Genomic DNA, 21050 nt, shown 5'->3' with positions numbered 1-21050 from the left:
ACCTTCTTCCTTTTCACAGCAATAGTACAGGAAACAAAGAGGAAAAAAAAAATAAATTTAAATAACAAGCAAATCAAGTATTATAAATAGTCACAACTGCAAACTTAAGCTTTGAAACTTGGGGGGGGAAAAAATGTTACAGCTCAGTAACTACACATTGCTAAAAATATATAATTACAAAATATTACTCCTTTTCTTGCTTTCCATAATAAAGAATCTCTAAGGAATTGCTCTGTCTATTCAACAAAACTTCATTAAAATAAAAAGATTAAAAAAAAAAAAAAGAAAAAAAAAGAGCGAGACCAAAAATTGCTGTTTCTGTGTATCCTTGCCGACTTCTTTCTCCTTATTATTTGGGGTTTTTTATTAAAACCATGCTCATTTTCAAAGGAAAGTCCAAGGACCAAACACTTAAGGCTTTTTAAGGGCTGTTAGGGAGTTAGGTGAACAAAACATGGGCGTTATTGTGTTATTACACACATACACACACACACACGCGCACACACACTCATCCAAAACTGTACCTACGTTCAGCAGGCGACATTCACACACAATCATTAAACTTTAAAGTTACAGTAGTCTAGTAGGTAAGCCAGTGTACAATAAAATAAACAATGCATTTGCTGTTTCACTTTAAACTTCAAAAGAAAATGGAAAAAAAAAAAAAAGGGTTTACCTCCGAGCGATCTTGCAAGTGATCAATTTGGTCTTTTCAAGCAGACTTCAGAATCAGTAGCAACTACACATAAACTGGATTCACTTAAGTTCCTGTTGTGAGGACAAATCTCTGGCTACAGGCGCCGTAGTTAGATTCTACACAACAATATTAACACTTGACTTCTTCTAACTCCAGAGTTTCGTCCTTGTAACTAACCCTATCCCTTTCCATCCCTGCAACACAAACAATCTCAACATTCAAGTAATACATTTGAAATGGATACAAAAAAAAAAAAAAAAAAACGATCTGAAAAGGACACAAAACAGAAAATGGCACAACTTTGTAACAGTGTGTCCTTGTTAACCTGACTTTGGCCATTTTAAGGTAGGAGAGTTAATCTTTCATGACTTTTTCTGCACTAAACATTTCACAATCTAGTCGCCACACGTGGCACTGACAGAAACTCCGTTATTTTTTTTTTTATTGTTTTTTTTTCTTGTTAAAACACCTGAATTCGTTGCAGCATTTGAAGCAGGACAGAGCGTCACCCTTTCAGCAGACCTGCTCCCTGCTGAGACTTCGCTATGTACAAACCTGATTACCTGCTTCTGACTGACCGAGAGAAGTACATCTTGATTAGTCCTATAATACAAATAAATAATTACATAAAAAAAAAAAAAAAAGAATAAAACCTCTGTGTACATGTGCATACTGCAAGCTTCGCCAGCTGTGTTTCTTTCCAGTGCCCCATGGCTTTGTACGAAAACAAGATCGTTACTCTCTCTTCTGTCCTGAAGTGATTGTAGTTTATCTTGAAGCGTAAAAAGTCGTCAGTCCGATGAAACTAGTCAGAGCCAAAAAATTCCTGACGTGATTCTGTTAAAAAATAAACGATGTTGCTGCTTTTCAGCAAGGAATCTGTTTTTTTTTCTTGTTTTTTTTTTTTTTTTCTTACATGCATAAGAAAACTTTACCAACAGGTTTGAAGTAGAAATAACACAGGATCTGTTGAGATCCAGGCACGCAGACAAGTTTGACCGAGGAGGAGGAAGAAGAAGAAGAAGAAGAAGAAGAAGAAGAAGCAGGGAATGACAGTACGGATGTGTACACACACACATACACAAAAAAGTTACTTCGAAGTGCCAAACGAGAGCACTCATTAACAAAACTTACAGTGGCAATTGATCACTTGCAAGATTAAAAACAGGAAAAGAAAAAAAAACTACTGATCTTCATTAAATATATGAATTTACCCTCTTTAACATTAGCAGTCATTTGTTTAAGTTATCAATTGACTTGTATTTTGTGTGTTTCCTTTCTTAAGACTAAACAAAGGGGGCTGATAACAGTTGTGGAGACAAGGCCATAGCTTATCTGTACCCTGGGTGCTGGATGAGAGCGGTTCTGCCATCCCCGACCTCTGGACCTACCCTGTTCAGAGGAGGCCTGTGCATCTTGCCCATCAACCCTAGATTCTGATCGCGGAAGTAGGGCGTCTGGAAGTCCCCACCCATGTAATCTGCCGTTTGCATCAGATTAGTCTGGGCCGAGGAGGAGGAGGAGGTGGAGGAGCTCGTTCCAAGCCTGTAATGGGGAGCCCCGGGGGGCCCGCAGTCTAGAGTGGTGCACCCTCCCGGGCCCGCACCGTGGAATGGCATGGCTACGTCCTGAGAGCCAGAGCTGTCACTGTTGGGTGTGGGGAGGATGCTGCTGTTCCAAATGTGGGACTGGAAGTAATGACCATTAGTGTAGTGGGCCATGGGCCCCGGCATGCCGTTGGTGGGGTTGACGGGCGGGGAGGGGGTGGGCCTCTCTACGGGGGGTTTCAGTGAGTAAGGCTGACCCACGCACACCTCCGGGGGGTAGCCCATGCTCTTGAAATGGAAGGCGGGGTCCCTGGGGGGCTGCTTGCAGAGGTGCGGCCCACCGTTCTGAATGTGTGGCACGTGGGCCAACTGATGCTGATTCCAGGCGCGCATCTTCTGCTGCTGCTGCGCGTTGTGCTGCAGCTGCTGCGGATTCTGCTGTGCATGCAGGTGCTGCTGCAGGTGGTGCTGCTGCTGCTGCTGCTTCAGATCAGTGTGGCTGGAAGGCAAGTGGTTCAGAGCAGCCACGCTGGGCGGAGGCTGGACTCCCACGAGGGCAGTGGCTTTCTCTTGGGCGCCGATGATGCAGTTGGGCGGCGGGAAGCCGGGGGTGGCGGGGTTGCTGTGCATGGACACCCGGGAGCAGGCGCTGATGAGCAGGTTGCGGCTGATGGGGCTGGGGTTGGCGATCTGGCCCTCGCACATGGAGGTGGCTCCGGCGCCTTGGGCCCGGGCTTGGCAGAACTGGTTGATCTGATGCACGATGGTGCTCAGGTCGGCCTGGCGGCCTTGGTGCAGCCCCGCGGCCATCGAGAGCGGAATGGTTGAGGTAGAGACAGTAACGTTAGGCGGTGCTTCGCCGTCCGGCAGCTTCCTGCTCCCCTGCAGGCCGGATGGCGGCTGCTGCTGAAGGTGCTGCTGCTGCTGCTGAAGCATAACAGTGGGGGGGCCCTGTGGGTGGCCGAGAGCGGGATGCTGAGACAGAGTCTGCAGTCCGGGGTGGCCCTGAGGGTGCTGGGCCATGGGGGGCGGGTGCCTGAGACTCTGGGTGTGAGCCTGCTGCTGAGCGAGGGGCATCTGCAGGGTCTGGGGCGCGTCCTGCGCCTGAAGGGTTAAGTTCTGCTGCGGTCGGGGGAGGTTCGGCAGAGGTGGGTGGTGGTTTAAAGTGCTGGTTGAAGCCACTTGATAGGATCCGGCGGGTGGGTTCATGATGACTTCTGAATGCAAGCGGGCCCGGCTGCCGTCAAAATCTTTCAGGACGCCCTTGACGGTGGGCACCTTGACGATGGCGAGCAGGCCGGTCTTGGCACTGGCCTGAGAGGAGGGGTAGGGGCTGTAGCGCTGGCCTGACGTATCCAGCCCGTTCACCGTGCGCCGCACGTGGTTTCGCTGGGGGACCTTGACGCTGTTGGGGAAGATCTTGATGGTGAGGGGGTTGTTGGCAACCTTCTTAGCATATGCGTCCAATTCTGCAGGGGTTGGAAACGGAGCGGATCTCATCCTTTGTGTGGTGTCCCCTGGGACGGAGGATAGGACAGATAAGAGGTGACGGAGGAAGCAAGAGGAGAGAGAGCGGAGGAGGGGAGCGAAGGGGGTGGAGACAAAAGAGGAAGACAACTTAAGCCAGGCTGAAGTGTATATGACACAAAAGAGCACATCAATTGTAATCCGAGTAGCTGATGGGAACCCGATTTGAACGGCACTCTCATATTCCACACACAGAAGAAAATGCTGCGTTCAGGCTGGCTGGGTGGAAACGTTGAGCCTGTGTAACAGGTTGTAGATGCGGCTCCACATCAAGGTGTCACTCTTTCTGGTTCAGGGTCGAATGACCCCCGAACCATCTTATTATTCACTAAACTGTTAAATAAAAAGGCAAGTTATTATTATGTTACAGCTGCCAACACTCACTTGGTGGCTAATTGGCTCTACTTAGTTTTAGCAGTTTGGACAAAACTGAGCATGTCAGCAAAACGCCAGGTAGGGGCTTAACTAGCAGCACCTAATAAAACATTTTCACTTGTTTATGGCGGAAAACAGAACAGAAAAAAGGCTGGTGCTCGTTAACAAGTTGCTAAATTACTTTTCCCAAAAAGTCAAGGGCGCAATGAGGAGAAACAAACTGGGAGCTGAGCTACTGAACTAATGAAAAATAAGAAGTCTGAGTGTTTAACATTTGCTTTTCCTGCAATATTCTCCCCCCCCCCACCCAAAAAAAAAAAAAAAAAATCCTTTAAATTTCGTATCGAGGTAATACGAGTTTCTATGGTGGCTTTCTAAAACCTGCCATCCTGTCCTAAATAACAAATCCAGCTTATTCTTGACCTTCTTGTTTTTTTACAGTGTACCCTCCTATTTTTTTGGCTTAAAAAAAAAAAAAAATCCTCGCAGCTCCAATCTCACGGGGACAAAGAGAAAGATTTCCGATCTCATTCTCGGCAGAATTATTGCGGCCGACACATTCCCGGCCTGAAATCCAATTTAGTGGTATCGCTGGTGACTCCGAGGTCAGGGGCTTTTAGAGGCCTTAATTGATGTAGCATCCGGGCAAAGAATAAGTATGCATCTGAGGGTGGGCTGCGCTGATCGCTAGTGAATCACAAACTAAACAAAGAGCGAGCGAGGCAGCGACGGTCCCCCGTGGCTGCTGTGGGGAGAAGGAAAAGAAAGAGATAGACGCAGAGAGCAGAGCTCCATGACAGCAGACAAGTAATCAGACACAGAAGCAGCGTCTGTGATCTGCGGGAACACCTCCCAGGCCTCGGCGCGCAGACATTCGCTACACCTGCTAAGCACCGCGGCTAAATTTAACAATGTCGAAGTGACAATCTCAACATGATTACGTGGTTGTGCATCTGCGAGTGTGCTTTTCAGTTACAGCCTTGTTTATGATGTGCGACAAGAACAACGCAGGTGCCGGATAGCGTGTCGGCATCCGGTACGTTTAATATTTTAGCGGAGGCGAGTATAAAGCAGCTTGAAGTCTTCTTTGAAGAAAGCGAGTCGTCGTTGAGAGGACGGCGGGCTCGGCCTCTGCTGACCTCCGTCGCGCCGTCCCGATCACCTGCCAGTCTGACCTACTTACAGCTGACGGAGGTGAATGGGGAGAGGGATCGCCAGTCTGCGTGGCCGCCGGGTTACAATGAACCCTCCTGCTCCGATCGCCTGCGAGGAGCAGACGATAACGTTTCTGGGTCAAACAGACCGGGCGCTTGTTTAGGCAGCCGCAGATTAAAGAACACATCTTTCTTTGTAAAATAACTCATTTCAAAGACTATATTATACAACTGAGAGTAGTTAATAATAATCACCTATATCGAAAACAGTCCAGTTTCATCTTGAGTGAGCCAGACTGGTAAAATGAAACCGTAATTAACCATTAAATTTAAAGTTTTTCTCCTTTTGTCACCCACCCCAGTCATGTCCAGCAGCCATGCCAGGCAGCAACAGGAGGAAATTCTCCAATCTCTTCCTGCTGCAAGAGCAAAAACTGCTCTGACACTAAAAGGTTCTCAATCATATAAAACTGTACGCCTGTGCTGCCGAAGACGATAAAAAAAACAGAAAAGAATTAATCTTGAAAGTTTCTCTTTGCTGTGGAACACAGTATATTTGATGAAAGTGTCTGCATTAGGATTAAAACCAAATAATTATCACTAAACATTGCAACAATCTCAATATAAAGCCAGAAACCTTTTGCAAAATACAGTGAAGCATCCAAAAAAACAACCTCACCTAAAGCCTCATGTCTGACATGCTTTCATAGCCGTTTCTTTCATCCGTTATTCTGAATTCATTATTTTAGCCGCTTGATACTTTCCAGTCACCACCGGGTCAAACTGACCTGAACAGCATAAGATAGAAAAATACACACGAAGGCTCACAAACACACTGAAGTGATGATTTTTTTTTTCTTTGACAAGCTTTTTATTTTTAATTAGGCCTCAAAGAAAACAATTTATGCGACATTTTTAAATAATACACGCCAAAGTAAACAGAACATGACAGGAGAGTTATTTTTGTCGCTCTGTTTGAGGAGGCAGAAACCCAAAACTTTGTATATTCGTCTAGATCCTTGTCTAAACACCCTAACAGACACAGATTACAGGATTACACTGAGATACAGGAAGCTGTTTTAGGAGTCTGCGTCTTGCATTTCTTTAGCTTCTCAGACTTTTTTTTTTATTTCGTCTTGTCATTTGCGGTTTGACGCTCTCGTTTTAGGGAATAAATTGAATGTAATTTACTGCCAGTGGAGCATATATTCCAATTGAAATAATGATGTGGAAAATACTTTATCGTTTGTCTGCGATGCATTAAGTATCAGACGACATCCTGCAGAATTGCAGCTGAAATTTTCCACTCTCCCATATTGATGTAATGAAGACTGTTAAAGACTGTAATAAAAAGCTATTACGTGTAGATATTGCATTTACAATAAAAAAGCGACATGAAGTCATGGAGCCCCCGTGCTTCGACTTTTTACCACCCAAATGTTATCAGTTCATCTTCTGAGTGTGAGCGAACATGTGTGCCAAATTCCGAGTCCCTTCAGGCTTTTCTGGAGACGAGAATAGGACAGATGGATGAACAACCCGAAAACATAATGTCGCCAGGCGGAGGCAGAAGAACATGTCTTCCTGCCTCCCTTCAATACGACACATTAAACTCATTTCAACCTAATTAAATGATTTTACAGTCGTTGATTAATACAAGCAGAAGAAAAGTCGTCTTTTTAAACTTCATTTCAGGAGTTTTTTTTTTTTTTAACTCTCCCTCAGGTGGTGCAGACTGTCCCTGGGAGTGAGCAGCAAGTTGAAATGTCTGGATCTCTGGCCGAGGTCTGCGGTTTCAGGCGGGCCGCCGTCTCGCGGCGGGCAGACGGGGCTCGTGGGATGAGGCGCGGAGCTGAGCCGGGGCCGCTGACACGGCTGCACCGCCGGCCGTGCCAACCGGCTAATTAATTCCCGCTTTATTTGCGAACGGGAAACAATGGGCAGCGATGTGCGGGGCCGGCGTGGGGCGGCACACAGGGGGCCGCTGTAACTAAGTGTTCAGTCTGCTGATGGCAGCCTCATTAATGCAGGGGTCTGGGCCAAGGAGCTGGAGCTTGACACCCACCATCACTGAGGCCTAATGTCTGTCGCTGAATAAATGCCAGGGTAAGCAAACACAGATAAATGAACACTTACACACAAGTGCACAGACATGCTGAGGATAGGTTTCACCTGTCAAACACAGCAAATGATTAATGATTTGGGGCGAAGTGATGTTCCACGGTGACGCAGAAACGGGCTGGATAAATATAAAGGCAGGAGTTAAAGCGCTGCCAGCGGACGGCGTTTAACACGGAGGATTTGATGTAATTAAGCTACCCGTTAATAAATGCAGCCGATGAGATCAGCCGGGGAGATTCTGGCACGGTGTCTGTGGTCTGCAACTGTTGTCAAAACCTCATGTCAGAGTAGCTGTAGAAAAAGGGCTGTAAGTGGGTGGGAAGAGAGTACCATCATCTGTTGCAATGAATAAAACATCTTTTATCATTTCATGGAAGTGAAATCTTCTGGCTGAGGCTGCGATCGTGGACAGCCAGCGTGGATATTATACACAGAGACGTTCAACTTAGCATCACATTTCAGCGTTTATAGCAGCTTGGTGCACCGAGCTCACATGGTGGGGTGGTGGGGGGTTCACGTGTGTGCGAAACGGATCTAGACACGCACATTTAAAAAGCTTCAGGGACAACAACAACTAATGTGTTTTCTATTTAGATTTTTAATGCAACTTCAATAAATAAATGAAAAATTGCTTTTTTTTTTTTTTTCAAGATAACTACTAGAAAGTAGGTGGAAAAACGGTTCAGGAAATCTTTACAATTCAGTTTAAGACTGAATTGAGATAAACACCATAAACAGGAGAAATCCCAAAAAATAGAAGAATTATAAATTATCCTCAACCGCTTGACGAACTACACTGAATCCTCTTTGAGCCCTTTAATAGAAAACTGGTCCTTCGAACTATTAAGGCATTGCGCCGTCTACTTTTTGAGGGTGTGCTTACAGAATGGTTTCACTGGAAAGCAGAAACCGATTCAAACCTGGCGCCCACCGAAGAAAAGAGTAAAGAGTGAGAACAGAAAAGGCTGATAACCAAAGAAACTCACTAAGGGAGCGAAAGGTTAAAGAGCTGCTGACTCTTCTACATTACAATCATATACCTAATTACATTTATCATACTTTACTCACAATAGTAAACAACATTATCTCACAGTATATGATCATCTAATATCAGACAGTCTGAGACTGAACTGCATGAAATTCCATATTTCCACACACAGTTTACTAATGCTCTGCTTGTCCACAAATCTGGTCAATCACATGGAGCCCTACTGAACAGGATACATCGCCTCAGCGCTTCTGACTTCAGGTCAGACGTCAGAAGCATAAAAATGAATGTAAAATGACTAAAACAACAAAGTCGATAAACCGCTTCTGAAGCAATGACGGTAGGAACGGCTGATGAAAACTAAACCTGGGCCAAGAGGAGAAAGGCTGCTGCTATATGCAAGTAGGAATCCAAAAATACAGTTACACTCTGACTGCAGCAGTTTCACATATTGCATGTTTATCTAACATTATGCAGTGACTCGTCAGGTGGATAGATGAAGCAAAACCTTGAGGGTAAGATAATTATCAAGATACATAAAAAGCCAAATCATCCAATAATTCATCAAATTAATTTCTAAGGCTCGTTTCAGCTATTTTCTGGATGTTACTGTTGTCTAAAGAGGCTGGTAAAAATCAGCAAAGCAAGAGAGAGAGAGAGGAAAAAAGAAAAGAAAGAAAGCAACTTCGGATTTTAAAGTGAGCTGAGACAAAAGAAAAGATTTAAGAAATGCAGGAAACTGTTTAAAAATTAGTCCATTAAAGTCCAGGGAGACGAATCCAGACAATGAAAAAGCCTCATTTCTGAGACAACACGCCTGGAACTGTGGATAAAGTTATTTCTCTGCCTTTGGCACTTGTGTAATAAGTTTGATACTTAAGATGTGAGACTGAGGCAAACAGCAGAAAAAAAAAAAAGGGAAAAAAAAAAAGCTATGTCAATGAAAACTGACCGATTCATTAAATCGGAGCGGGGATTATACATTGTTACCGAAGCTTAGGCAGGCATTCTGGAGGGGGAGGAAAAAGAAACCAATCAGGATGAGAGTTCAACAGAACTGCGGTGAAATGTGTAATGAAATCTGTAAATTACAGTTCAGAGTCCTTTCCCCCCACCAACAGTGGATAAAATCGACCTCTCGCTGTTTACATCTGTTTAAGGCCCCTGGCAGCTGTTGATTATGTGTTCTAGTAAGCAAGTGTAGCTTATTAGCATTTCAACCTTAACCTGAAACCTGGATTAGTTGAAGAGCTTAAAGCATCAAGGGAGGGTTAATGAGGAATGTGAGTGAAGTTTGTAGGCGGCTGCTGGTGGCTTCGAGCATATCATCTCTCAGATCTCCGGCTAAGCACGTTCCCATCGAGGGAGCGGGGGGAAAGAGGCCAGTCTGGCCGCGCGCTAATTATCCCACCGCTAGCTAGCTAGTTGGAACACAAGTGCACAGTCAGCAGGCACTAATTAGGGTTTCTTTTATTCAAACTACTGTTTTTATTGAACAAGGTTTAAGCAGCGGGGCGCAGGGGCTCATGCTGCTGGAAATTGCAATTTTCACACAGGAGCAGGAAATTAGGTCTGAAGCGTCGGCATCAAATTAGACATGAGAATCTGGCTTCCCACATGAAGCCACCTCCTTTACAATTTTTGCAGACTTTTGAAGAGGGCCCTGCCATGCTGATAGAGGAAGGATAGCATAACCTTCAAATAAATGGAAACTATTATAGGGGGGGGAAGAAGAAAAGATGGCCGCGTTTGATCTCAGCGGGGACTGAAATGTGAAAATCAGCCAAGTGGCCCAGCTGCACTCACAGTTTGTTCTGCCTGTAAGAACTGGAGACCTCGGGCCACTTCCCGGTACTTGAGTCATCCTGCCTGGAGGATGAGCAGTTTTCACAGTGACCCCACTGTCTCTTAGCGTACCTGATCTATTCCTCCGACAGCCTTTACATTTCACTGCCGTCATCTGTTAACAGTCACTCCCCGATGATAAATAGAGCAGCTGCTCTGGCCTTGCCTCTGACAGCAACCTGCAAGCTCGTAACTTTAAATGACTCGCCTATGCACAAAATTCACCCACAAGAGAAGAGGCTGAGCGCAGCCTGCTTGATGATCTGGAGCTCTTGGTGAATACAGAGTGGAGGAAAAAGTGTCAAAGACAAGATTCTGTTACACAAGAGTCGGCATTAAAAGTGCACAGAGTAGCTGAAAGGCTTGAAGCTCAAGGATAGACGAATAGGAAAACAAATAGAAGTTAATTATGTAAACTCCCTATCTGAGCCTTTTTTGAGGGAGGCTGTCAGTGCACTGAATAAAGATTTCAAGTGACATCTAGTCTATGAATTTCACCTAAAAGCAGTCGAGCACATCTCTCATGGAGTCAGAGCTGTCAAATTATCTTCTGTGCTGGGTAAGTGATGGGGCTGTGGCGAGGCAGCGAGTCCTGTGGACGGCTGAGGGGGGGGAGGCGGGGGTGAGGGGGACGCGGTGCTACTGGAGGGTTCGGGCCAGCTTCTGGCTGTGTGTGGCATTACCGCGGGAAGCAATGCTTCAAAAACACGACGACGGCACAAACTGCTGCGATGCAGGAGGTGATCTACAGGTGCTGGATTCTGGGCAGGGACGACAGAAACCTCAGAAACAACCCCCCCCCCCCCTTTTTTTTTTTCCAGCTCACTTTTGATGAAATGATTTGGTTGAAATGAAATACAGCTCTGTGGCGTTTGATGTATCGCCGCGTCTGTTTGAAGAACAGATGAAAAGGAAAGGCGTTATGAGAGAACGATAAGGGGGGGGGGGGGGGGGGATTGAAATTACACTTCTAGGAATGGCCGTGTGGTGGGAAGCACGCTCCATCACCTAAAATGGATTACAGTGCTGGACAGAAAAACAAATTGAACTCTGGTTGTGCCTCGTGCTCTGATGTGTCTTAGCGTGTCACACAAAGGAAGAGCCAAGAAACAGCCCGGCTGATGGCTGCGCCGTGTCACAAGCCTGCCTGAGCGAGGCAACAGACGCTGGCACTTAGCAGACTCCCTCACGCTCGCTGATCTCCTGGGGGTTGGCTGATTACTGTGATTCTGAAATTACAGTCTTGATGAGCTGGAGCATTTTACAACAAAAAACTGCAGTAGAAATGGGTCAGGCTGGGGCTGAACTTCCACTCAGGGAGAAGGAGGCAGAAGGAGAAAGAAAAGCAGACATTTTATGACTGAATACGTAAAGCCGAGCGACTGAATAGACCATAATCAATGTCTGGAAGGAGACCGATCTTTTTTTGGGCGTAGTGGTAAATGTGTGACAAGCATGAATGTGTGTGAGAATCATCACAGCCTCGTATCTATAAAGTGTGACCATTCAAAATTGATGATTTACATTTGAGTAAAATCCTGCTATGCACCAAATAGACGGACCAAGCCCCCCCCTTTGACTGCTGGGTGTTGGCTTTCCTCCAAACCAACTCTGCTACAAATTGATTAAAACGCGCAGGCGGCACGGAATAAAGACGTCTTAACTGACCAAACACAGTGTGCGACGGTCGTCTGAACGGGTAGTCTCCTTTATCTGTGTGAGCAACGTAATCCCAGCTCCGGCTCATTTACACACTTTATAAGCTATTGTGAGCCTTCAGCTTGTAAGATGCTATCCAAATAATCCCGGAGTGCATTTCGTTCAGAACACAGCACTGCCCTGGAAACCAGCAAAGTTCTGTTTTTCTCAATATCACATCATAATAACAAGCAATCAAGGAGGCTGGTGGTGTTCCAAACGTTTCTTTATAGCATGAATGTTTGTAATTTACAAGAAAAAACAGGCATAGCCCTTTATTAATCATACTTTTAGTATGATTAGTAGTAGAAGTTAAGTTGGTTGTCTTCTAAATCTAAAATGATCCAGAATCAATGATCTCCGAGTTATATAAACAAGCGGCTGCAGTTTTGTTCAGGACTGACCTCCTGCAGGAAAACACACACTTAAAATGAGCTTTAAAATGAGAAACAGACGTGATGAAAGCTTCAAATAGCAACACATATTTCAGGGGCAATGCTTAAAATATACGCCAATAACCTGTGCTATTGTTTGCTCAGTCCACTCGTTGCAATCAACATTTAAATTTGCCATGAAGAACATTACTTATTGCCACTTTTTGACATTTATTTGACTTGTAAAAATGACATTACAGGCTATTTTTAGAGTTATTGACTGGACCGTGTCAAAACAATTAGTAGAAATTGCATCAGTGACTCAAATGTCTGGTGAATAAAAAAAAAAGTCTCTTTTTCACATGAATGCAAGCCATAGAAACCTGAATATAACACCACAAAGCCAGAATTCAATTAAAATGGAGGGCCACCTTTTCTTCTCTGCTTTGGTCTTGACCAAATAATCGAACCGCACACGAGAGCGGAGCGTCACACGGCGACGTGTCACTCCAGGGTTGGAAGACAAAGTTCACTTGAACGATAACAACCCTGACTTATTATTACCTTATTCATTCATTATGTATAAGTCCGCCCCGCGCTCGCTCGTCGGAGTCCGTTAGTCTCGGCGCTCGCCGGCGAGTGCTGACTCCATTTGTGCTGCTGCCCTTCACACCCTAGAGTGTCCAAGTTTGTCAGCAATTGAGTTGTAAAAGTTCAAACGCATTGGATTCAGCGGCCCGGCAGTGACTAGACTGCTGATTAACCAGGGCAGCAGATTGCGTCTTAAATTCAGTCACATTACAAGATCATGGGGGCAAAGCCACTCAGTCGCAATCTGTCTGCGAGTCTGACAGTTACTGGCTCTCCCTGATGGCGAAACGTGGCGGATGCAGTCTTACTGATGGAGACACAAGCGTGGCAGTGGGTAGTTGTAGTGAGCCCGCTCAGGACAGCGCTCCTGTGGCACAGAGGTCCTGAGGGGCGATGTGTGAGGGAGAGAGGGGGAGTTTAACCGTTCCTCAGCAAATTAACGCCACGGCTCATCTTAATTTCCCTTGAAGACGGATCTATGGTCCTGGAGCACAGAAATATTCCCTCTCTCTTTCTGGTTTTTTGACACGGAGTTGCAAAAGAGAGCCGGGCCAGGGTTGGCATGCGGATCTGATGCGGGGCGGCCAGCAGGAGCGTAACAGCTTGGTTTGTTGTGTGGGATGGTGGCGGTAGAATGATGGAATGAACGTGTCTGCGAGTCCTGAGATCAGTACTTACATTTCTGAAGTCCAGTGTTCATCTGCGTGTGGGGGAGAAGCTGGAGGGGGAGGTCACCTGGCCCTGGCAGACAGGCCAGCATTTCACACAGACACTAATGCAACATGGGACACACACTTCTCCTCACACTGCGGAGAGAAAGGAGGGAGAGAGAAGGGGAGAGGTCAGACATGACCGCGAGGCAGCACATGGCGCGTGGCGATACAGAGGCTGGGTCCCGACTAATAGAACTTCGTAGACGCTCCCCAGGGGCACCGGGCTGTGGGAGACATAGTTACCTTTCAATTAGAAACTGATTCACACCTGAAGCATCAGGTAAGGTGACATTTGATGCCAATAACAACTTCAATTAAACATCAAACAGCTGAAGTAAAACGGGCAGACCGGGCCTGAGGGACTGGCAGCTTTAAATCGACTCAGTCCCACCTCCTCTTCTTCGCCCCGCATGTTAGTCACCTAGTTGGACCCCGCTGCCCCGCGCTTTGCCTCCCCACCTCCATCAGACCATGGCAGAGGAAATTAATGACTCCTGTATACCCGAAAAGAACACTCTCGAGAGGCCGCGGCGCTGACAAGTTAGTGAGTCTCAGATCGATGCTGCAGTCCTCCACACCTCAAAGAGGCCTTTATTTTGTGGATATTAAACAACGGGGCCGGCTCAAAACCTGGCGAAAAAACGAATGAATAAACACAGCTACGGCTCCCATAAATGCCTGCCACTTTGTGCGGTAACTTGATGTAACGGAGAGGGAGAGAGCGTTAGCCACGCTCCACTTGGCTTACTGCTGTATTCAAAAACACCACAGATGCTTGCTTAATCGGCACTGAAGAACAGTCAGGGAGCAAATTAAGTCTACAGAGTCCGTGCCCTCCCCGTTTTGCCGTGTGGCATCAGAGGAGATCTGCAAGTGTGCGCAGACAAACAGCGTCTATGAGAGAGGCAATTACCCACAAAACAACCTTGGCATGCCTGTCTGCCGCAGGGTGATGGCTTAAAAGTGTCTTTCCCCCCCGCAGGGAGCAGAGACAAGTGGAGGAAAGAGTGACGAAGCGAGAGAGAGAGAGAGAGAAAGGTGGAGAGAGATGGGTGGTGGAGTTTGGGGTGGCGGAGGCGGCGGCGGAGGTGGTGAGGGGGGATGAACCTGATTTAAAAAGCAGGAGCTCAAAAAGGTCAGGATGACAGCTCATTTAAATCCTCCCAGAGAGAGAAGAAAAAACAAGCCTTAATGAAGCTGCCAGTTCTACACAGATACCTGAGGGCGTTGCACCTTGGGGTGCTGCAGGGGCATGGTGGTGGGGGGGGAGCCGCAGTCTTAAAGACAGGTTGGGGGAATTTGGTGCGGCTGATGCTGCGTCACCTTTTCTGCTCCCCAAACCTCCCGCTCCTGGCGTCCTCCTCCCCTTTTCCCCGTGCTTTCTGATTTACAGCCCGGACTGCCATATGGCAGCAATCCCTGCCCTCGATTCAGCATGTCACCATGCATTAACTTTAATTGGCCTGATATGTTATTCTTTTCCCTCTGGCCTTGGAAGGATTTTAGGTACACAGTGCCTTGATGTCAGCAGGCAAGATTTCCAGCGCTCTCTCATTTATCAGGGTGCCAAGATTTCACACAAAGATAACAGCAATCTCTTTTACAACAGGCAAGGTTTGGGGAGGAGGAAAATCAAATATCAGATATAACACAGAGCTTTGTGAGCGGTTTCAAAAGCAAAATGGTTGCAGGAGAGTGAAATGATGTGTTTGTGCGTGTGTGGGGGAAAAAAAAATAGATTAAAACAAAACACCAGCATAAACTGTCAGTTCATTTGTTATAAGAACACGTACATCAACACACTACAGGCAAAAAGCAGCCAACAGGCCGCCCCCTTCCTGCCTCCCCCACAGCGCCCCTGAATGTCAAAAAACTGTGCAGTGGGGAGTGCAGCGGCAAAGGTCAGCCTATGGTAATGCCCGAGCTGACACTCTGCTTTACAGTGCAGAGCGGGAAGGAGATGAAACCCGACAGACAGAAGCCTGACGTCTACTGACTTGCCTATCAGCGCCACTGCCACAGCGACTTCAAATATACATCACAAGCCAAACACTGGCACTTTCAACAAAAGGCTTGCACACCCCCACAGAGGCTTCTTTCAAAACAGAGACTATTTGTATCAGAGGCAGGACGACTACACCTGACGGAGTCAAATCCAGACGGAGGGCTGGGCTCGGAGAAAGTTGGAGATACCGCGGAGCAGGTCGTTATCAGCGGCTGATTATCTGGATTCAATGCAGGCCTCTGCAGAGTCTGACTTCCCTCTGACCACCAGGCGAGGTGAGGGGTGGGGGTGAGGGTTCACCCTGGTCTGGACAAGGGTCTGATCTCCCCCCCCCCCCACCAACCTCCAGCCGCCACCCAGCCGCTCAAGGAAGGTATCGACCCCAAATGGCTCCGGTGGCCTTTGTGGTACAGACACAAGCCCCTCCTGTCAGGGGTGGAAACACAGTTGCGTCTGTGGAGCTCCCGTCGAGCCAGCTGGGTAGGCCTGCGGAGCGGGGATTGGCTCGGTGGAGTTTAGCCAGGCGTCTCACACTATCACCCCCATGCAGGCAGACACCACGGGGCTCTCGGCGCATTAGGGAGGGGGGGGGGGGGGGTGCGTGTGACTCGGCAAGTCTCCATTAGCTACTTATAGAACCGTAATAAAAGTGTGTGAATAACTGTGTGGCTTTCATTATAGACAAATAAAGGCAAGCAGACAAAGCAGGACTTCAGCAAGTGATGCGCATGGCTTGTGTCATGTGTCAAACTGCTCCCATAAAAGCTGACCTATATTTCTTTTCATTCCTCTGTGGGGAAGTAGAAAAAGAAAATGCATCTGAAAGTAAAAACCGCAAAGAAGAGGGAGAACGCGACAGGCGGAAGCCATTTAGGAAATTGAACCAGTTGACTGCATTTATGTGCTGAACGGTTTGATCAATATCCTCTCCATCAACTATGATCTGCATTTTTCGAGGAATTTAGGAAAGGCACCGGGCTAATTGCATCGGAAATCATCTAATAAAATATCCAGTAGCTGTAATGCAGGGGGAGAAACGCAAAGGACTGTGCACCAAAAATAAGCTCATTAGGAGGAGACATGAACAATATTAGAGGAGAAAAACAATGAAGAGGCAAAAAAAAAAAAAAAAGGTGAGAAAGTACATTTGGTTGCTGGATGAATATTAGCAGGTTTTCTATACCAATTATGAGCAAAAGCAATTAGGAGAATCAAGTCACTGTGTTGTACATGGCCTGCGCTAACGGCTGAAGGAGAGGAGAGTGGAGGAAAAAGCAGGCTGCTGTTATTTTAATTGCATGTTTACCCCCAGGTTATGGGTCTGAAATAGAGCCAAGAAAAAAATGTTGCGGTATAAATTCAATGCAACTTCGCTGTGTTGATTCTCTCAGGGACAGAGAGAGTGAAATTACTTTTCTTTGCAAGCCCGGTCTCTGAATAGAAGGTAAAGAAAGAAAAGGAGCAGGAAGATGAGAACAGCTCTTTACCCTTGAATACCAAGCCAGAGCATTCTGTCAAAAGAAAGGGGAAAAAGCCTTGGCTCTTTAGTACGTTAGGAAGAAATAACACTTGGGTATGGCCTTCATTAGCTCATCAAGCTTCACAAACAACAGAGAGAGAAAAAGGATTTCTGTTGCTAGCACAGGGCCATGGGCATGTTAGTCTATGACAGACTGGTTCGCCATTTCGCACAAAGGATCTTGATGACTCCAGCACATCCCGAGGCGTTTGGTACGGACCGTTTGCTTTTTCAGTCAGCAGAGACCCCTCATCAACCCGGAGTGTTATCTCACACCAAAGGAGAAAAGGGTGAGAGAGTGGGAGATGGCCATGACATTGAGCAGAGAGCAAAAAGAAAAGAGAGAGAAGACGACAAACGAAGTCAAACCTGATGCACACACAATTCGAGACCGTAAAATAGCGGTTTCCAAGTTGCAAGAAACAGTGTGTCAGGGATAAAACTGTCAAGCAAGGAAATCTGCTGCGGTAGTGTGGGAGCGAGGCAGAGAGACACTTGAAACTACTCTACTTCGGATGGAGGGAGGGGTTTGTGAAACAACTGGGAGGAAGTATGAACGCTCAGTAACTAAGTGATGAAAAAGTGACAGTTCCCTGAGGTGAGACGGTGGATATGGAGCGCAGAGAGACAACATGCCTCTGGAATACTGTGGGGTTTCGCAATTGGAGCGGTTAAATCCTTGCATAGGTGCAAGACGCTAGCTCCACAATGAGAACTCACTTGTCTTGAGGAGCTGCGTACCACGAAACAAAGCACAGAGGACTTTCTGAAAAGTACGGGGAATCTTCTCATTGGACTGACCTCATTCCTCCCCTTCTCGTCTTCTTGGCATCGGTAGCTCCGAGCCGCCCGGGCGATGACCGCGGCTCCCTCACAGTCGAGAAGATGACAGTAATGGTGGTGAGATGAGAGTGTATGCAACGATATCGGGCAGCCAGTGTCCTGGTCTGGCCCGGCTATCTCCGCCACAGCTATGTCATGGTCATTACCCGTCCGCTGCATCAGCGCTGGGCGGAGAGGACAGCCAGCCAAGGTCCATTCTTCAACTTGGGGTCAGTTTCACTAACAGCCACTTAAGCCCGCTTGGCTTCCCCGAAGAGCCCTACAAACGTAGAAGGTAGAGCGAAGTGTGCTCAGTCATGTCAAGGCTGGCCAAGGTCAGGCGGGCAGACAGAAAGTGCTGGCAGCGCCGCATGCGTGGCGTCATGAATGCCAAAACGCCGGAGCCCCTGACTGTGCCGTTTGACAGACATGTTTACACCTGATAGAAAATGCAGTGTGGATGGCCTGCCAAAACAGAGGGGATCCAAAGTGAGGGGTGCCAGACTAGTTATTTATTTATCTGCTGCAAATCCATCGAGAGCGCAGCCAGAAGTTGGGCATGCCTCAGTGAGGAAAAAGCCAGCCTACTCTCAGACATGACAGTCTTTAAACCACTTGAGGGTAAAGGGGGGGGGGGGGGAGATCTGATATGTAGTAAAAGAAAAATAGAGTGAGAACCTCTCGGAGCAGCTACAGAGATTGGATTCGATTTACTCACGCTCCTAACACAGCTTGCACGGGCTCTGATTAGCACATTAAATTATTCAAATTAATGGGAAGCTGTTCTAAAATCACTGGTGATAAGGTTCAGATAGTGGGCCAGTCCTTGCTCAGCAGTGCAATTAAAACCGTTTGATTTCATAGTTGGTCTTGGAAGCAAATGGAAAAGGGAGCCCGAGTCTAAAGCTGCACCAGAGAGCCTGTAGTTCAACTTAACAGTCAACATCATCAGGGCTTGGCAGGTTTACCATGTTCTCCATTTGAGTTTACTGTTTCAGCAGGCTGATCATTACCAATTATACGCATCTAAGGCACCGAACTACGCATACATCGCAGTATGTCTAAAACATAGCAGCCAGACTCATCAGGGAGATCAAAAAGAGGACTAATTACTTTTATTTTCGTTTCTTTTCATCAGATTCCAGTAAATTTTAGAACTGAAGGACACTTTAACTCTTCTGACTATGTGCACAGTTTCTATTAGTCTCATCACTGAGGAACTGTTAGAGTCTGAAAACATTATTTACATTACAGGCATTTGGCCATAATCTATTCAGCCTATTTGTTTGTTAATGGCCATGGTTACATGATATTTTTAATTCTGAATTAAATAATTCCAAATTAAAGTATTCTCCTTCATGTTTACCATAGAACAGTAATTTAAAATTAAGTTTTACACTGAAAGCATGTCTAATGACCTTTATTTATTCCCGCTTTAACTCTGGGGGTTAGGAAGGGTTCTGACTGGACAGGGGGCAGAAGAAGTAATGTTATATACATTTCTCAGAAGTGAACAAACTCCAGTGCCTGTGTTTTTCTTTCTTTCTTGATTAACTTTGATGCTACAGCTTTAAAAAAGGTCCACATTTTTATGCTTCCATCCATCCACTCTTCATTTTAGCAATTTCTTCTAAGGCTCCCATGAAATAAATTGTCTCCGTTCAAGTAACGCTTCTTTGGGTCGGCCATCTTGGATTATGTCCGCCTTAGCAAAAGGACAAGGGAATGAGCAGAACGACTGGAGTTAACTTAATATTCAATTCTGCTTTAAAATCAGAATAAACCGGCCATTTTATTTGGAATAAAGTTAAATCTGGAATAATCATTTTCATGCAGAATTAGGTGTTTTACTAGGTAATTTTAAAGTGGAATTAAATTGAAATTGAAACTAAAACTGTCATGTAAACACAGCCAGTGTTCCTTCAGCAAAAACAAATATCTCATTGTTTTGGACTGTAACACTGCAACAACAGCTTCAAATTTGCTTAAACAGCGAGCAGCATCACCGGTGACTAATCTTGCTGTTTTTTCATTAGAAAATGAATGGTTAGCTGGAACTGTAAGCAGCTTTCTGGTTACCATCAGATCACACGAGCGGAGACGGCCCTCACACAGAACAGCGCTGTTCCTTTCATCTCGTCGGTGGTGCCACCACATCGCTGTTATCGTTGCATATCTCCACATCACGCCAGACAACAATGTGCTGAGTCACATGCGGCCGTGCAGCACGCCAGACTGCGGGGTTTGGTACCGGACGAGGATATCATGGTTGGACAAAGATACAGAGATCCAAGATAATTCAAGTCTTCTGTCTGTGTGTGTGTCAGTGTACGTAGGGCGATAGACATCAGTCCGAGGGCGGACGGTTTTTCAGGTTTTCCTGCTCTTAAAATTACTTCTGAAGAACAACACCGACAAGAGACGACTAATTCGCTGTTGAGGACCAACCAAACCGTAGACCGAGCTTCTCCGAAAGCACTCTGCTGAGAAGATTAGGTATTCAGGCGTTAAGCATGAAGTGTCTTTAGAGTCTTAAAAACTTTTGTCCATCAGAGTTTAACGGCACATTTCGAAGCCCATTCAAACCATTCGACAGTGAGCGAGCCGGGCCTTCTCCCTGGTTAGTGGGGAAATAACTCTGGTTAGTGGGAAATAACTCAATGTGCGGAGAGCTAAAAGCGAGGCAGCATTGTTCCAGCTGGCGGAAAAAGAGGAAATGAAGATGGAGTGGTTTGATTTCATTTGTTAGCAGGTGCATCCATTTTGTGTTCTTCCCCCACACCCACCTCGCCTCGCTCAGTCAAAGCGCTTATCAGAAATTGGACACCCCAGTGACAAATTGAGCCTGCGATTAAAGGCAGAAAGAGGAAAGCTTTGTTAAGTGCTGCTGATTGGGATCCCAGGCTGCCCTCGCACATGTGAAGTGTGTGTGTGTGTGTGTGTTTGTGTGCGCTTGCATGTATGCCTGGTACGGAGCCAGCAGCAGAGCTGACACCGCCACCTCTTCTCCCATTTTCCCCACTCTCCAGGTGTTCCCACGGCGTACATTTCTGCTCTGAGTACTCAGCAAACAA

General features: G+C 46.4%; 1 protein-coding gene across 2 annotated transcripts in view; it reads right to left on the bottom strand.

The window, feature by feature from the left end:
- Positions 1–709: 709 nt before the first annotated feature.
- The window catches only part of fam222ba (family with sequence similarity 222 member Ba), a 33720-nt gene continuing 13379 nt past the window's right edge, over positions 710–21050 (bottom strand). For both annotated transcript variants that reach the window (XM_030100539.1, XM_030100540.1), the window contains exons 2-3: positions 13596–13723; positions 710–3761 (exon numbers count right to left, since the gene is read on the bottom strand). In XM_030100539.1, the coding sequence (XP_029956399.1) occupies positions 2029–3761; positions 13596–13677 (1815 nt within the window). In that variant the 5' untranslated portion in view covers positions 13678–13723 and the 3' untranslated portion in view covers positions 710–2028. The remainder of the gene's footprint in view (positions 3762–13595; positions 13724–21050) is intronic.

The sequence above is a fragment of the Salarias fasciatus genome, chromosome 10, assembly GCF_902148845.1.
Source record: "Salarias fasciatus chromosome 10, fSalaFa1.1, whole genome shotgun sequence".
In the NCBI taxonomy this organism is placed as follows: Eukaryota; Metazoa; Chordata; class Actinopteri; order Blenniiformes; family Blenniidae; genus Salarias; species Salarias fasciatus.
Note: the sequence above shows the minus strand (reverse complement) of the source record. Positions and strands in the feature narration are given on the sequence as shown.